Here is an 18,594-nt window from a genome sequence, read left to right as displayed (position 1 = left end):
CCAAGCTTGAACATAGTATAATGTATTTTTATAGATTTTTGGACTTCATATCAATGATATGTGCATACTGTATAAGCTATTAATATCTATATAAGTGAAATGGTAGTCATGAATATATTGCTTTTTATTATATATTCTTTTGTATTCAGGATTTTGCTGTCCTCTTAGGATGGTTTGCAATGTGGTCATCATTTTTATACTCTGAAAGATCCTATACAAAATTTAAATGATTTTTTTTCATGAAAGACTGGAAGGACCTGACTTTAAAACAATCAAAATGGAAAAGGAATTAAAGAAATAGCATTAAAGAAAATACAACTTTTAAATTAAAATTTAAAACCCATAAAAGCGTAGTGGAATTTAAATCTAGGAAATCAAATGGATAGTGGAATGAGAATGCCATTTTATATGGGAGTTATAATGAAGAGAAGTAAATCAAAGTCTACTAAATGAGTTAGTAATAATTTTCTTTGGAGATTGAGACTGAAGTTGCAGGGACAAGAGGCTGAGGGCTACATTACTTTGTATTATAATTCCTTCTAAAATTTCTTTAAAATCTATTTAACCAAATATATGTCTTTTAAATACGAAACATGTTCAAAAAATATCAGGATTCCAAATGTAAGCTAAACTTTTCTCTTTTTTAATTAAATGTATTAGGGGGACATTGGTTAATAAAAGTATACAGGTTTCAAGTGTACAATTTAATAACATATCATTTGTATATTACATTGAATGTTCACCACCCAAAGTTAAATTTTCTTCCATCACCATATATTCGACCCCCGTTAACCTTATCTACCTCTCCCCTTGTCCCCTTTCCTCTAATAACCCTGATCTATTTTCTGTGTCTATGTTTCTTTATATTTCTAATGATATTCTGTTCACAGAACCATAAAGGATTATATACACTGCAATGATAAGCAGTATGTGGCACAAAGAATAAAACGATGACTATATATGTTAGTTTACAATGGTTTCTAAATTTGGTTCTACATTTACTGATGGAGGTGGGCGTCAATTTAAATCATTGCACCTAAAATTTTTGAATTTGAGTTACCTATAATGGATTTGCATTTTAAAAAGTTACCAGATGATATCTTCTGAAATCTAATGACTTTTCTAATGTTTTTTCCCCACAGTAGTTTCCCTTAATGGCCTAGATGGAACAGCAAAACCTAACAGTGCTGAAAGAATTCATTCTCATGGGAATCACAGACCGCCCTGAGCTGCAGGCCCCCTTCTTCGGGATGTTCCTTGTCATCTATGCAGTCTCAGTGGTGGGCAACTTGGGCTTGATCATTCTCACCAAGGTGGACTCCAGGCTGCAGACACCCATGTACTTCTTTCTCACGCACCTGGCATTTACTGATCTTGGTTATTCAACTGCTGTAGGACCAAAAATGCTACTAAATTTTCTTGTAGATCAACATACAATCTCCTATAATTGGTGTGCTACCCAACTCACTTTCTTCAATATGTTTATTACTAGTGAAATTTTTCTTCTGTCAGCAATGGCTTATGACCGTTATGTGGCCATCTGCAACCCTCTGCTCTACACAGTCATCATGTCACAAAGATTATGTCAGTTGCTGGTGACAATACCCTATCTATTCAGTGTCATTTTTTCTTTGGTGATCACTATAAAAATTTTTGTTTTGTCATTTTGTGGGTACAATGTCATCAGGCATTTCTACTGTGATAGTCTATCATTGGTACCTTTGCTGTGTTCAGACACACATGAAATTAAATTATTAATTCTCATATTTTCAGCTTTTACCTTGGTGTCATCTCTTCTGATCGTCCTTGGGTCCTACATGCTGATCCTTGCTGCCATCCTCAGGATGCACTCTGCAGAGGGCAGGCACAAGGCCTTCTCCACCTGTGGATCGCACCTGACAGTGGTGGTCCTATACTATGGTACTCTCTTTTTTATATACGTGCAGCCCAAGTCCAAAAACTCATCTGATACTGATAAAATGGCCTCTTTATTTTACACTTTGGTGATACCCATGCTGAATCCCATGATCTACAGTTTGAGGAACAAAATGGTTAAAAATGCCCTGACTAGAACCTTGAACATGTGTGCAAACATCCTACTGAAAATTCATTGTAAGATATGCTAGCAATAGATTATGTATTAGACAATGTATATTATAACTGGATTGTTCAACCATGTGCTTTTACTTCCATGAGATGGACAAGATACAATGTATAATAAGCACAGAAATAAAGAAATTATTCATTGTTTTCAAACAAAATGTGTCACTAACTGATGAGTACACTCTGTTCCTACTTTAAATAGTAACTTTTAGTCTCAAGTTTTGACAGGTGCCATTTTTATATATTCTCACACATAGTCTATTTGCTGTCATTAAATATTTGTTTTTGTAAAGCCACCCTGTATTTTACATTCATAATTTTATCTGTAGTGCCTAATATTGCAAAAGGATGATGAAAAAGATGCCTGATAGATTTTATATAAGTGTATACATTCAAAGAAATAAACATGTATGGTTAAATTTAACAACAAAAACCACTCGCTTTACGGAGCTTAGGGAAAACACAAAATACAGGCAGAATGGGAAGTGGACTATATAGTATAATGGATGGTACTGAGCAATACGAAAATGAAATAAAACAAGTAACCAGAATTGAGTTCAAATTTTAGCTAAGGTTGTCATTGAGACCTCTGTGAGGATGACATTTAAATGAACGCTTGAGAAGGATAGTGAGCGCACTATACGGAGTAGAGGAAGAGACCTAGGCTTTGCTGGTCCACAGAGGGAGAATTGTCAATAAAACAGTTCTTAAGTGACGATATTATTGTTATAAGGAACATCAGAGTCAAAGATGGTTGGAGCATTAAATGTAATTAGGAAGTGGAGGAGATAAAGATACACTTGTAATAGATTTTGACGTAGTATGACCATAGAAACCCTCGTAAAACTTTCTTCTGATTGATAAGAGAACCTCTGAAGGATTTAGAGTGAAGGAGTGATTTAATGTATCTCTCGTTAAATGACAGCTCTGACTGCTGTGTAAAATAGACTGTAGGATACCAAGACTTGAAAGTGGGAAATCCTGCAGGGTTTTATTCATGATAATTTGGGAGAGAACAGAGGCTTATGCTAGCATGAAAAGTCAGAGAATAAGAAATGATTAGAGCTTTGGCATATTTGTAAGAGGTCAATAACATTCTTCATATTTATGTGGTTTGTTAGAAGCTTGAAAAAAAGTTAAACAACTTTAAAAGAATAGAAAAATGAGTCCTAGAGCTCACCTGAAGGCATGGTGTAACAGAGACTGAATTAAACCGCCCAATAAAAAAAGAAAAATACAGCAAAACATAAAGAAAGATATAAGAAATAACAGTTTTCAAAACAGTTTCCCTGAGAGATGAGAAACGAATGAGGTGAATCCTATGATTGCCCATCCTGCTTGGTCTAAGAGAGATTCCAGGCTGCACTGCCATATGGGCAAACTTACGTGAAACCTAGAAGAATTCAGTTGAAGAGTCAGACTTGAGAGTCCAGTGAGATCAAGACAGAGTTGCAAGCTAGAGTTGCAAGACAGAGTACCGAAGATAGAGGAAGGAAAGTGGATCTCTGCAAGGAATCCTTCTCAGTTGTTCCACAGAACTACTGATCAGCACAGGCAACCGGTAAACAAACACCTAAGACTAAAGAAAAAAAAAATCACCTGAAAGGATTAAATACAGCAGTGCCCAGAACTCAAACAGAGGCAGGAATTGTGCCAATTTGTTGCACAGAGAGTAGAAAAACTCATAATTCATGAAGGTCTACTCCAGTAGAGGAGAATAATTAACCCTAAAGTGAGCATTGCTCTGTGTCCATCTAAGAAATGATAAAAGCATAATCTGAAGTGATACACACACACACACACACATACACACACAGACTTAAGTCTTTGCTACTAAAGGTCTTCAAATATTGGACCAGGCCCACTCACATTCTGGAGTCTGGCTGTAATCAAATGTATTGAATAAAATGTTAACCTCGTCTTTAAACAAATCTTCACAGCAACATCTAGACCAAGCTTTGACTGAAGAACTAGGTACCATACCCTAGCCATTGGACACAAAAATTAAGCATTGAAGAAAAAAAAAGAAGAAGAAAGAAAGAAAGTTAATCAAGAGTAAAAAGTAAGAACGTAATATAAAAAGAAAATAATAAATCTAAATTTCTGATGAATACATATTGGTCTAGGCAATTAATACACAGCCCACTTTGCATGCAATCAAAAAATTTCTTGGCATCTCTTCAGGGAGTCTATTAGACAGCAAAAAAGAATCTATAAATATCACTATTCCATAGCATAAGGCACATGGGGAAACCAAGAGAGAGGTTTCATTACAGGTAAACAGTATTTCATGTGCTACTGCATTATACCAATAACCAAATTGTTTTGGTGATATTTGTGAGATAACATCTATCCATGAAAAGCATAGGAAAATATTAAGATTTCTGATTCACTTCTGCATGTATAATGCTATTGATAATGCATGAGCAGAATAGAACTGCTCTTTTTTCTTCAGATTAAATATGTTTTATATCTATTTTTCAGTAATTTTCTCAAATACAAAAAGCATCTTCGAAATGTCAGTGCCAAATTGCTTTGTAAAATTTATGTTTCATATAAATACTTAATCCTCTGATACCAGAAGACAAAACCAAGAGACAAGAAAGCCTAACGAAAGAGTCAGGAATAAAAAACTAAAATAAAATTCTGGGAGAATTATGAAGCTACAGGTATGCATTTTCTAGTTTGATGTCTTTCCAAATCCTTAGTCATTTAGTCACTCTAGGCTCTTTTTATTCCTTTCTCAGAAATGTTGCAATCACTAATGAATATTTAAATTAATGTATGAATGTGAATTTTTTCTTGATAATCTTGATGAGCTAAAAAAAGGTTTCCACCTTATACTGAGATGGAAAACCAATTTTTGGAGGTTAGAAGACTTTTAAATTTTATGGTGATGGCACAGTATACACACAGTTCAATTTCCATCAGAATCTGCCAGAAAGCACATATTTTCTCACAGAGTATAGCTTTAAAAAATAATAATCTAATAATCAACACAGAGAGTAAGCTATGAAAAAGCAGTTGGATGCTTTCCATAGAAGTGTAAACCTGGTAGGGGGAGACACTTCTATCTTCCCTAATCCTACAGAAAATTAGCGCTTACTGATAGACGTTTTTCATTAGCCTTTCATTGCACTTCAATAAAATTCAGATTGCTTATTCCATCCATTTAAAAATTTTTTTACTTAACAGCAGTTCAGTATTTTTAACATAAAATGATATGTACATAAGAACAGGATAGGATATCAGAAACTCACAACCTTATAAATGTTTTATGGGAAAAAATTGTGGATTTTATGTAAACACATTTATAATTTAATGCTTTAAATACTGTATTTTTTAATTTGCTTTCTTATAAGTCATTCAGAGGCTCCTGGTACTATTTTCCTTGTAGACAGAATCAATTATATTTTTCTTTTTTTTTTTGAGAAAGCATATATACAATTATTTGAACAACTAATATTTTACTTTAGCCTGCCACCCTCAGGTATTTTTTTTAAATGGCTTATTAGGATATTTATATACATCTTTATTTATTATATTTATTTATGTCTGCATCAAATGCTCTATCATACTATGAAAGAGTCCTCTGCAGTCTTTATGTGGAGACAGAATTACAATAACATTATGAAAGATATATCTATGTATGTAAGTCAATATATCTATATATCTATATATCTACATATATATATCTATATATGTAAGTCAATATATCTATATATCTATATATATATCCATATATAGATCTATAGATATAGATATATAGATCTATAGATCTATATATATGGATATATATGGATCTATATATATGGATATATATAGATCTATAGATCTATATATCTATATCTATAGATATATAGATCTGAGAGATGAGAAACGAATGAGGTGAATCCTATGATTGCCCATCCTGCTTGGTCTAAGAGAGATTCCAGAGAGATCTATAGATATCTATATCTATAGATCTATAGATATATCTATAGATCTATAGATCTATATGTCTGACTTTTATCTTGCTGGTATGCTGTTATGTAATATAGTGGTTTTATAACTACTGTATATATAAAAAATCTCTTTATCTAAAGGAAATGTATATAAAAGTTCATTATGTCATAATCAATTCCAGTGACCTCATTTTCTCTTAATTTGCTCAATTTCTTCATATTAGCCTAGGTCTGCCATGACAAAATACACTCCGTATGTTACAAACAACCTAGTATATGTCAGTTATAGTACATCTGGAGAGGAGGAAATATGTTAGGTTTTATGTTAAATTTTACTCAATATTTTAAGTAAAGTAGACAATTATCCAAAATAACAATACATTTATGTTCCAGTTGTAATCATGGAGTTGGATCATGGATGGGGAGCGGGGTGCACTGGGACAGCTACCTGGATAACAAAACTACTCAATCTATTCATCATCATACTCCTGACAAAGAACTTAAGTCACACAAAAAGATTTTATATATACATATATAAAAATAATCCATTTTAGCAACATACTGTTTACACTTAAAAAATAAAAACTGACACACAAAATAAGCTCTATGTACTTAATATTAGGCAGATATTCTGAGATACCATAAACACATAGAAACATTTAAGTCTCACTTATTTTCCCAAAAAATCTGACAAGAAACAGTTGATTTTGCCAATGTGCATAAGAATTAAGAAAAATTACATCATTTGCCCAAAATATTTCTTTGGGTACACCACAAATATAGGTTTAACAGAGACTATATTTTTCTATGTATATTTCCCTATGTAAAGATGAATAATCTTTACTATGATCTTTTAAAGTTTCCATATTTATAAACCTTTGTCCAATATTAGTCATGTGTTAAATATTTCATTCTATACCACCTGAAAGCATAATGGCTTTCAAAGGAATATGTTTAAAAGCAGGGGATTCTAAATGTTTCTATACATCATTGAAATTTTGATTTTAGAAGGTCTATTATGTAATTAACATATGTATTATGTCATCTTATGTGATTGTGATCTGGTAAATGCAATTAGGCAATTTTCATTATATAAAAGACAATAAAAAAGTTTAATAATCAACTATAAACCTAATATCTAAAGATCTGTTTCCTTTACTAAGTATATATGTTTTATTTGCTGGAGGAGGATTATTTTTATACAGCTTAACTGGCATATTTTGGATTTATTTACTTTATACCAATCTTGTATACTAAAAACTCACCAGATGATACTACACGACAGCTATTGACTATGCCAATGTCTCCATCCAGAATAGGTTTTCTGATAAACCTGGATGGACCAGCAAAACCTAACAGTGCTGAAAGAATTCATTCTCATGGGAATCACAGGTCGCCCTGAGCTGCAGGCCCCCTTCTTTGGGGCATTTCTTGTCATCTATGCTTTCTCACTGGTGGGAAACTTGGGCATGATCATCCTTACCAAGGTGGACTCCAGGCTGCAGACACCCATGTACTTCTTCCTCAGACACCTGGCTTTCATTGACCTTGGTTATTCAACAGCTGTGGGACCCAAAATGTTGGTCAATTTTGTAACAAATCAAAACACTATCTCATATAATTGGTGCGCTACACAACTAGCTTTCTTCATCACGTTCATCATTAGTGAACTTTTCATTCTGTCAGCAATGGCCTATGACCGCTATGTGACCATCTGTGACCCTCTGCTCTACACAGTCATCATGTCACCAGGAGTATGCTGGGTGCTGGTAGCAGTCCCCCATGTCTACAGTGCATTTCTCTCTCTGATAACCACCATAAAGATTTTTATTTCATCGTTCTGTGGCTACAATGTCATTCGTCATTTCTACTGTGACAGCCTTCCCTTGTTAACTTTGCTGTGCTCAAGCACACGTGAAATTGAGTTGATAATACTGATCTTTTCACCATTCAATTTGGTTTTGTCTCTTTCAATCATCTTTGTGTCTTACGTGCTGATCTTTCTGACCATCCTCAGGATGCATTCTGCAGAGGGTAGGCACAAGGCCTTCTCCACCTGTGGCTCACACCTGGTCGTGGTGGTCATACTGTACGCAACTCTGTTCTTTATGTACGTGCAGCCCAAGTCCAGTCACTCCTTCGATACTGATAAAATGGCCTCTGTGTTTTACACTTTGGTGATCCCCATGCTGAATCCCATGATCTACAGCTTGAGGAACAAAGAGGTCAAAGGTACCCTGAATTGAATATTGAAAAATCTAAGCAAATTCCCCATATAAAGTTTAATATAGAATTTATGTACATTAAATTGGGTTATAGAAACTTTGTGATATATGATGAGCCTTTAGAAAGCAGTGATGTGTAAAAGACATGAAAAGCTAGAAATATTTTTTTGTTTGTTTACAACTTACAGATGTTTAAGTAGTGACTGTCCGTCTGGTATCAACTTTGATTTGTGCTCATATTTCGTATTTCACTGCAAGAAACCGAAGTCTGGACCACTGTTCTCACATTGCCAAGTGCTTATGTTACAACTGAAGGGAAGTCTTTTTTTAAATGTATATTCTAATAGATAATCTATTTTAAAAGGCATTTTTGTGTCTTTAAATAAAATATTTTTTATCATATAGCAAATAGAAAATTTTAAACAATTAATGATACTAGAAAAGTCTGTAATATACTTAAGGAAAAACCTAATGAGCACTGCATGACTTCATTACTAGAAACTGAAAAAATACCAAGTTATTGAAGAACACATGAGTGTAGCAATATGTCATGTCCATTGGTTGGAAATAGCAAATGTTGTGATAAGGTCAGTCCTTCCTAAAATTTTTTATAGGTTTAATACAGTAACAATTAAAGTTCCAATAGAATTTTTGATACTCAAGTTGGTATCAAAATTTATGTAGAAATGCAAAAGGTCTAGAGTAACCAGGGCAATAGTTTAGAATAAGGAAGAATAGAACATATTTTCAATTATAGACATCAATACCTTTAATAAAGCTACCTTATTCTTTTAAATGTGTGTCATTAATGCAAGTATAGACAGAGACCAATAAAATGAAATACAGCGCAACAATGGACTCACATGTGTAATGTCACTTGCTTTAAACAAAAGCTCCACTGCGGTCTATTGAGTAAAGGAGGATTTCTTAGTAAACTGACCTATTTCAACTAGTTTTCCTATGTAAAACATGAACCTTAGTCATTTCCTTGCATCATATGTTAAAACTAATTGAGATATATTATGAATGTAAATGTGAAAGCCAAAAACCACAACGTTTCTTGAAAAAAGTAAAATAATATTTTCTTTATTTGGGACAGGCAAAGATTTCTTAAAGAGGGTACAAAAATTTATAAGACTAAAAAACTGATAAACAGAACTCCATCCAAAATATAAACATCTATTTATCAAAATACACCACAAGAGAGATCAAAGAAAATCCTGAGAGAACACATTTGAAACACTTATACTTTTCAAAGTACTGATATAAGTAATTTGTAAAAACAAAACAACAACAAATTGCCTAACTCCTAAAATCAGTATGATTCAGACAGTCCACGTATTAGGGGTAAAAAAGGGGCGGGGGCAAGACACCTGAAGAAACACTTCCCCCAAAAAAGATATCAAAACAGCCACAAAGTACATAAACGTGTTCAAAATATCATTAATCATTAGATACCTGCCAGTTAAGGCTACACTGAGATATCACTACACACCTACCAGAATGGCCAAAATTCAGAAGTTTGTTTGAACAATTCGAAATGTTGTAAGAATGTGGAGAAAGTAAAATTATTTTGCTTGTCTGAGAGGATGTACATTGTTATAAAAACTTTGAAAAAATAAGGGCAGTAATTTACCACGTCCAGCGTGGCCCTGGAAAATAAACCTGAGTGGGAACAGTGGAAGATGAAGAAAAGAAAGACAGAAAGCTGGGATCAGGAGGTCCCTGCCCACTGACTGTGAACAATGGCCCAGTTTAACTTTTGCAAGCTGCCTTCATACAGGGACATACAATTGCTGCTGTCATAAGCAGTTTCTCTAAAGCATAGTAACACTGTTTCTTCTGTTTCTCCAAGACTACATTTTCTCATGGCCTTCGGCTTACTTATCTGTCTGTGGCTACATTTGTATTATCTTGTTCTCAGGAGGAATTTGTGGAGGCGAAGTAACCCCGTGGTTACTTTCGCAGTTTGCAAGGACCTCGTCAGCTTACAAACTGCTCTCCGCAGTAATTACTAAATTTGAGTATGTGGATTCTTTATGATGCAGCAATTCCACTCCTGAGTAATTATGTCCACTGGAGGGTAAAGAAAGAATGTTTTTGGCAGATGTGGTCACCATAGATATTAAATGCTTATAAAGGGCAGAATGGGTAAATATATTATGGCATGTTTATAAAATATATCCACACAACCATGCAAGGAGAATAAAGAAGAGAAGGAAGAGAAAAATGAGTGAATATAATATTAAATTAAAAACACCAGATTTTCCAAAAATTATACCGCTGTTTAAAACAGATATAGATGACATTGAGCTGTAAGTATATGGGCACTTTATATGTTATACATTTTGTTTAGAATGTATGATATACTAAAAAAAACACTGCATGTAAGCAAGAATACAAGGTCCATTTCACAATTGAAAAACAATAACATAAATTAAATAATTAGCATTGTTATTAGTTAAAATAAAGTAGGTTTGTGATAAAATTCAATGCCAACAATGTAATAAATTGTCTAGCAGAGCAGAACAAAAGAAAACAATGTTATAAATAAATAATATGTATAAAAATCCTACATATGGGTATGAATAGGTTGAGCACAGAGGATTTTTAGGGCAATGAAAATATTGTGTATGATGTAATGATGTAAACATATCAGTACATTAAAAAATCTACATAAAACTTGTACTATAACTGAAACATTAAAACTTTCCCTCTGAAACTGGCTGAAAAGTCTCACAATTTCTATTCAGTTCATATTGGACATTGTAGCTGGTTAAATGTGAGAAATAAAAGGTGTAAAGATAAGTAGGAAATCATAAACTGACATTTTTTTATTTGAGGGAAATGTTATGAATAAATACATTGAGAAATACCTATAAATAATTTATTAGAAATAATAATGAATTTAGCAAATTTGCTAGATACAAAATAAATTTAGAAAAAATAACTTTATTTCTATATCCTACCCACAACAATTAGAAGATAAAATTGAAGAAATGATAATATTTATAAACCCATTAAAAAGGAAATTTAATTTAGAAATAAATATAATTTTAAAAGTCTAAGACTTCAATAATGATATGTATAAAAATTTGACAAGGCATTTGAAAGAGGTAAATCTATGAAAATTTATACCAGATATGTCCATGGAATGGGACACTTAATATTTTAATAATGTTCAAAATGTTTACGTTGATCAACAGTTTCAATATAATCCCAAATAAACCGTTCCTCCTTTATTTCCTCCCTCCAATTCTCGCTCTTTCCTCCCTCCCTCCTTTCCTTCCTTCTTTCCTTTACATCTTTCTTCTTTTTAGAGCTTTGGAAGAAGATTGTAACATTTATGCAGACAGGCAAAATGCCAAAAATAGCAAGGATAATATTAAAGAAAGAGGATAACGTTTGCTGGAGTTACATGACCAGATAGCATGTCCATTATAAAGCTATAGCAGTTAAGAAAACTTTCCTGAGGGCAGACAGCCTGATCAGTAGAATAGAACAGTGACTCCAGAATCAAACCCGCACATTTACATGTAATCGCACTTATGATAGTGATATCACTGTTCTCCAAAAGACAACAAGTAATGTTTTCAGTAAGTGCTATTAGATAATTTGTATATTTATTTGCAGAAAAAAAAAAAGAATCTGGACACTTACCCATACCTTATACAAAATCAATTCTACCTGGATTAAAGATCTAAATGTGAAATACAAACAATAAACATTTTAAAGGAAAACATAGTGGGGCATCTTTATGATGGAATACGTACAAATTTTTAACAGCGTACAAAGCAATAATTATACAAGATTTAAAAGATTAATTGAACTATTTTAAGAAATTCTGTTTATCAAAAATAATGCTGTGAAAAGAGACTCTCAGAGTAGAAGAGGATATTTTTATCAGACCTATATCATCAGACGTATCCATCTACAAGAGGATTCATATACAGACTGTAAAAATAACTCTTTCAAATTCATAAAAAATTGGCGTGAAACACAATACAAAGATGACAGAAGACATACATGAAAACTTTTCAAAAGAAAATATCAAAATAGCCATTGAACATACAGAAAGCTTTTCAATTTCATTTAACGTTAGGATAGTGCAAACTAAAACCACAATAATACCCATGCACGTCATCTGGAATGGCTAGAAAGGAAATAATAAAAAGATATTGAATTGTGACAGGATACTGAGTAATCATAATTAAGTGCACTGCTGATGGGAACACACATTAATATAATCACTCTGGAAATTCATTTGGCATTATTTACTAGTACTGGATATGCATATAATATGACAGCAATTTTCGTAGAAAGCATTTACTCAAATAGGAATACATTCAAGATTAAGCCAGTATAGACAGTATTGGTGTGGACACAAGTGCAGGATGGGGTGGGGTGAGAAATAGAGTAGCTCTTTTTTTTCTGTTTTCAGAAAATTTTTGTATATATCAGGGCAATTTTTTTATAAACTATTAATAATCATCTTTAGTAAACACATGAAAAAATTCAATCTTCATTATTAAATAAAACCCAAAGATGTGAAAAAAATTTTATGTTCAAAACATTGAATGAAATAGAATGTTAATAATATCACTGATAAAACCTCAAAATTGAGACCAATTCTAATATTCAACATTAGAATAATGGGTAATTTGTGATATATTCATAAAATGGAATTGTACACAAAATGAAAATGAGCAATCTAGCACTCTCTACAGTATATTAAGTGAAAGAGCCCAGACACACAAAAAAAAATGTATAAGATTTCTTTTATATGAAATTTAAAAAAAGAGGTGAAAATAATTTATGCTGTTAGAAATCAGAATAGTGGTTCTTCATTTTTTGTGTGTGTGTATGTAAGGAACAGTTCATTATAAAAAGGAGAATAAAGGATTCTTTTGGAGTCCTAATAATATTTTATCTATTTTGGTGGTTGTTATTACTGTTTAATTTGAATTCTAATTACACAGGTGTGTTTAAGTTTATAAAACTTTATTTATGACATATGCATTTGTCGATATGTATATTATACTTGAAAGATAACATTGAGATCCCACAAATAAGAAAAAAAGCTACACATATATAATTTTCTCTCCTAATTTTTAAAACAATATAATAAGCATGTTCTAACATTTCTCCATTATATCCTCAGTGAAAAAACAAAAAACGAAAACAAAAAAAAAGCCACTATATTAAAAAGAGAAGATTAGTGTTGTAAGAAAAACTAAAAGACATGTCCTACAGTTACAGTGTTTTGATTCCAGATCTCTGGGTTGCACTAGAAAAGACTTAACCAATAAAAACTGGAAAAGTATCTAACATACTTTAGTCTGTGGGAATATACAGATGTCCTGTATAATTAACAGATATGCCATTGGCTTTGTTAGAAGCTTTCAAATGCTTTAGGCATAATTAACAAATGTATCTTTTCTCTTCAGGGTCTCAAAGGGAAAAAGAAACCCATAAATTCTTATTGGGTTATGTAGGAACACACGGGGAACACATACAGATCCCTCATTAGAGGTGAATAGAATATACTTCCTTCTGTGACTCTCAGAGTTCCAGCGACTCTTCCCAGCCCCATCTCCCATTCACACTTGAGTCTCAAAATCACCTCAGTGATTTAGCCATAGCTTTAACAATCTGCTTTGATACCTTCTGTTTCTGGGCTAATCGGATGTTATAAACACCTTTCTTATGATTTTTGATAAAAGCTAGACATTTACATTGGTGTAGTAAGTTTGTACTCTGAATAATTAATAAAAATGCAACCTCTGAAAAGGGAGTTAGTATTTAAAATTCAATCCCCAAGATCTTAAGATTTTCATGATTATTTTTTTTCACTTGGACCCTTAATTGAGATGTCACATATGATATTGTTATTTGTAGTTAATTGGATGTGTTTCAGAACTTCTCACTTCAAATAATAAGATATTTATAGTTTTCCAGTTACCACTAAATAGAAAAGATTATATCAATACCTTTATAATCCTTGCAATTAACTTTTTCAATTAAGCTATGTTTTCCCAAATTCACCGTTATCATTGGAAGGAGCAAAACCATGTGCAAATCACATTTAGTTGGAGGTGAGGCCAAAGAATATTAGAGCATCAATTTCACTACATAGCACCTCAGTACCACCATAATGTTTGATTAGTAAGAGGACTTTCCCTCACCCTTACCTACAAGCCTTGGAAGAATCTTTGAAATGTCATGAAACTGTTGTCCCTTGAATGACTAAATGCATATGTAATGAAGATTGAAATCAGGATTAAATATGCACAAATCCAGATTTAAGCAGGAATCTATATTTTGTTTAAAATTAAGACATCTCTTCTACTCCTTATTTATATCATATCATTCTTAAACTCTATTTTCACTCGAAAATTACTTTGGTATTTAAATATATGTATTTAAATGCATTTTTATTCATCTGTCACTGTAGAATTCATTTATTGATACTTTTAGTGTTGAAAACTATATTTGCCAGAGGGAGAGACATGGGGGCTGAGGAATGACTAAACTTCTCTGACCTCTATATTTAGAGCAGTTTTAATGTTAAGCTCAGCCCACTGTATTTTTTTAAATTCTATCTTATTATTAGTTTCAAATATCCAGTATGTTGGTTAGACATTTATATAGTTTATGAAACAATCTCCCAGATGACTCCTTCTCTCCTCTGGCTCTGCACCTAGCCATTATATTACTACCGACTGCCTATGCCATGCTCCCCATGATCATCTATCAACTACTAATTTGTACTTCTTTAACCTTTCACCCCTTTCTACCAGCCCCCCAACCTCCCTCCCCTTTGGCCATCACCAGATTGTCCGCTATATTCGTGAGTCTGTTATTTTTCACATGTTTTGAGTCTTCAGAAGGAAAAAAAAAGATTTAAAAGATAAGAACCAGATCATCTTTAATAATCATATAAAATAATGTAAATGTAAATATTACCAAGTTAAAAAAAAAGTTTAGTGCTTTAATAGAATTCTGAAGATGATGAGAAAAAATATCTTTCTCATGTATAGGGAGATTGACTGGATTTTAAGAAGAGCACACTTTTACGAACTCTCATTTATTCCATGAGATTTATAAATCTTTTTATATTCACTAAAAATATTTCCTTGAGCATATTGTCTCTTGAGAATTAATTCAGTTTCCTGAAAAAGCCAAAATATTCTGCTTTCTCTCTCTACGAATTTGCTTTTTCTGGATATTTCATATAATGAAATTATACAATATACATAACAGGTGGCCTTTTGTGCCTGAATTCTTTCACTTAGCATCATGTTTTAAAGGCTCATCCATGTTGTAACATGCATTGATACTGGCTTATTAATTAATATTTCATTGTATGAACATATCGCATTTGTTACCCATTCATCAGTTGATAAATTTTTGGTTGTTTTCTATTTTTGGCTATTATGAATAATGCTGCTCTGAACATTTACCTACAAGCTTTTGTGTGAACACTTGTATTTTTCCATACATTTGGGGTATATATCTAAGAGCAGACTTACTGTGTAATAATGGTAATTCTGTGGTTAACTTAGTGGGTATCCCTCACACTGTTCTCCTAGTAGCTGTACCATTTTACATTCCCTAAAACAATGTTCAACAGTTCTAATCTCTCCACACTCTTGCCAGCATTTGTAATTTTCCTTTTTAATAACCATCCTAGTGAGTGTAAAGTGGTATCTCATTGTGATTTTAATTTGTATTTTCCCAATAGCTAACGTTGTTGCATATTTTCATGAGCTTTTTCTATTTGTAAGTCTTCTATAAAATGTCTGTTCAAGTTTTTCGCCTTTTCGAAAATTTGGATTTTGTCTTTTTATTATTGAGTTGTAAGTGTCCTTTGTTTATTGTGTATACTAGACCCTTGACAGATATATGACTTGCAATTTTTTACTTTCATGGGTCACCTTTTAATTCTTTGATAACATCTTTTGGTGCATAAAAATTTGTGTTATAAATTTTTATGAAGTCCAGTTTATCTACTTTTACTTTTGTTGTTTGTGCTTTTGAAGATCTAAGTATACTGTTGAGAGCTTCTCTGAGTTGAGACATAGAGAGCTGAGCTGTCACGTGTTGGAGTAGCCAGTTATAGCAATAAGCCATATGTGAAAGATTGAAGCCTCTAGTCTCTTAATGTAATGATAATCTAAGTCATAGCTCATGAAAGTTATTGATTATTTTTATTTTTATTCCCATTATAGGTTTCCAGAGGGACCTATATAGACAAATGCAATTTAACAATGTTGAATAAATTCATTCTAATGGGAATTACAGACTGCCCTGAGCTGCAGGCTCCATTATATGGATTCTTTCTCATTGTTTACACAGTCTCAATTGGCTTGATCATCCTCACCAAGGTGGACTCCAACCTACAAACATCCATGTACTTCTTCCTCACACACCTGGCATTTACTGATTTCGATTATTAGACTGCTATAGAACCAAAAATGCTAGTAAATTTTCTTGTAGATCAACATACAATCTCCTATAATTGGTGTGCTACTCAACTCACTTTCTTCAGTATGTTTATCATTAATTAACTTTTTATTCTGTTCACAATGGCTTATTACCATTATGTGGCCATCTGCAACCCTCTGCTCTACACAGTCATCATGTTACGAAGATTATGTCAGTTCCTGGTGGCAATACCCTATCTATACAGTGTCCTTTCGTCTTTGGTGACCACCATAAAAATTTTCATTTTGTCATTTTGTGGGTATAATGTCATCAGACATTTCTACTGTGATAGTCTACCATCTATATCTTTGCTCTATTCAGACACACATGAAATTAAATTGATAATTCTCACATTTTCAGCTCTTATTTTGGTGTCATGTCTTCTGATAGTCCTTGGTTCCTACACACTGATCTTGGTTGCCATCCTCAGGATGTACTCTGCAGAGGGCAGGCACAAGGCCTTCTCCACCTGTGGATCGCACCTGACAGTGGTGGTCGTATTCTATGCTACTCTCTTCTTTATGTACATGCAGTCCAAGTCCAAAGATTCATCTGATACTGATAAATCTGATACTTATTTTACGCTTTGGTGATATCCATGCTGAATCCCATGATCTACAGTTTGAGGAACAAAAAATGCCCTGACTAGAACCTGGACCTTGTGTGCAAATATCCTATTGAAAATTCACTTAAAACGTGCTAGCATAGATTATGTATTAGTCAATGTTTGCTATTACTGTTATTGCTACATGTGTGCATTTATCTTCATGGGATGGGCAAGATTCAATGTGTGATAGGCGCAGAAATAAAGAAAATTGTATACTTTTTCAAACCAAAACATATCACTAACAGATGGGTGCTTTCTGCTCATACTTTATATATGAACTTATATTTACTTTCAAGTCTGATTTATGCCATTCTTACAAAGTTTCCCATGTAGCCTGTTTGCATTTCTCTTCCACTAAACTTTTATTTCTATAAAGCCAAGGACTCTATATATTCCATTCATAGTTTTATCTGTGGTGCCTAACATGGTAAAGGCATAAAAAAGGATGCCTAATAGATTTTATATAAATGGATTCATTCAAAGAAATAAACATATATTGTTAAGTTTAACAACCAAAATCTCTCTCTTTATGTGACTTAGAGAAATACAGAAAATGGGCAGAATAAGAAGTGGGTGATATAAAGAAGGGGAGTAGTAAAATTATTTAAAGAAATTATTGTGAAAATTTATAACTATAATAAAAATTTAAAACCTTCAGATTGAAGATTAACAAGCCTCAGTTAAAAGTAACATATAGACAACTACTTAAAGGCACATCATAATCAAGTTGTCAAAGCTACTGATAATAATAAAAAAAAAGCAGTCAAAGAAAAAAACAATTTGAATACAGAGGAAAAAAGTTTATAGACATGATATCAAAAGCATAATATATAAAAGTACAAATTAATAAATTGGACTTCATCGAAATTAAATAACCTACCAATTATACTCTTGGACACTTATTTAAAGGGAATGAAAATTTATGTTCATACAATCATCTTAAGTGAATATTCGAGGAAGTTTTATCCATTATAGTTTAAAAACTGGAAAGAACCCACATGCCTTTTAGTGAGTGAACGGTTAAACAGATTGTATTATCAATACGTTGGAATACTACTCGTAACAACAAAGGAACAAATAAGTTACACACACACGGTACAAATAAATCTCAAGAGATTTATCTTGAGTGAAAAAAAAAAACCCCAAAAGATTGCAAGTGGTATGATATTATTTATAAAACATTCTTCAAATGACAAAAGTATACTGATGTAATACAGATGTGTAATTA

General features: G+C 32.6%; 2 protein-coding genes and 1 pseudogene across 2 annotated transcripts; all 3 read left to right on the top strand.

Annotated features, from left to right (window-relative positions):
- Window positions 1-1,163: 1,163 nt before the first annotated feature.
- LOC120607270 (olfactory receptor 8K3-like) lies at window positions 1,164-2,126 on the top strand. The gene has a single exon (XM_039869347.1). The coding sequence runs from the start codon at window positions 1,164-1,166 to the stop codon at window positions 2,124-2,126; it is 963 nt and encodes a 320-aa protein (XP_039725281.1).
- Window positions 2,127-7,384: 5,258 nt separating this feature from the next.
- LOC120606572 (olfactory receptor 8K3-like) lies at window positions 7,385-8,293 on the top strand. The gene has a single exon (XM_039868298.1). The coding sequence runs from the start codon at window positions 7,385-7,387 to the stop codon at window positions 8,291-8,293; it is 909 nt and encodes a 302-aa protein (XP_039724232.1).
- Window positions 8,294-8,817: 524 nt separating this feature from the next.
- Window positions 8,818-17,404, top strand: LOC120605824 (olfactory receptor 8K3-like; annotated as a pseudogene).
- Window positions 17,405-18,594: the final 1,190 nt, after the last annotated feature.

Source organism: Pteropus medius, unplaced genomic scaffold, assembly GCF_902729225.1.
Source record: "Pteropus medius unplaced genomic scaffold, Ma_sr-lr_union100, whole genome shotgun sequence".
Classification (NCBI taxonomy): domain Eukaryota; kingdom Metazoa; phylum Chordata; class Mammalia; order Chiroptera; family Pteropodidae; genus Pteropus; species Pteropus medius.
The sequence above is the reverse complement of the archived record's forward strand: the minus strand, read 5'-3'. Positions and strand labels throughout refer to the sequence as shown.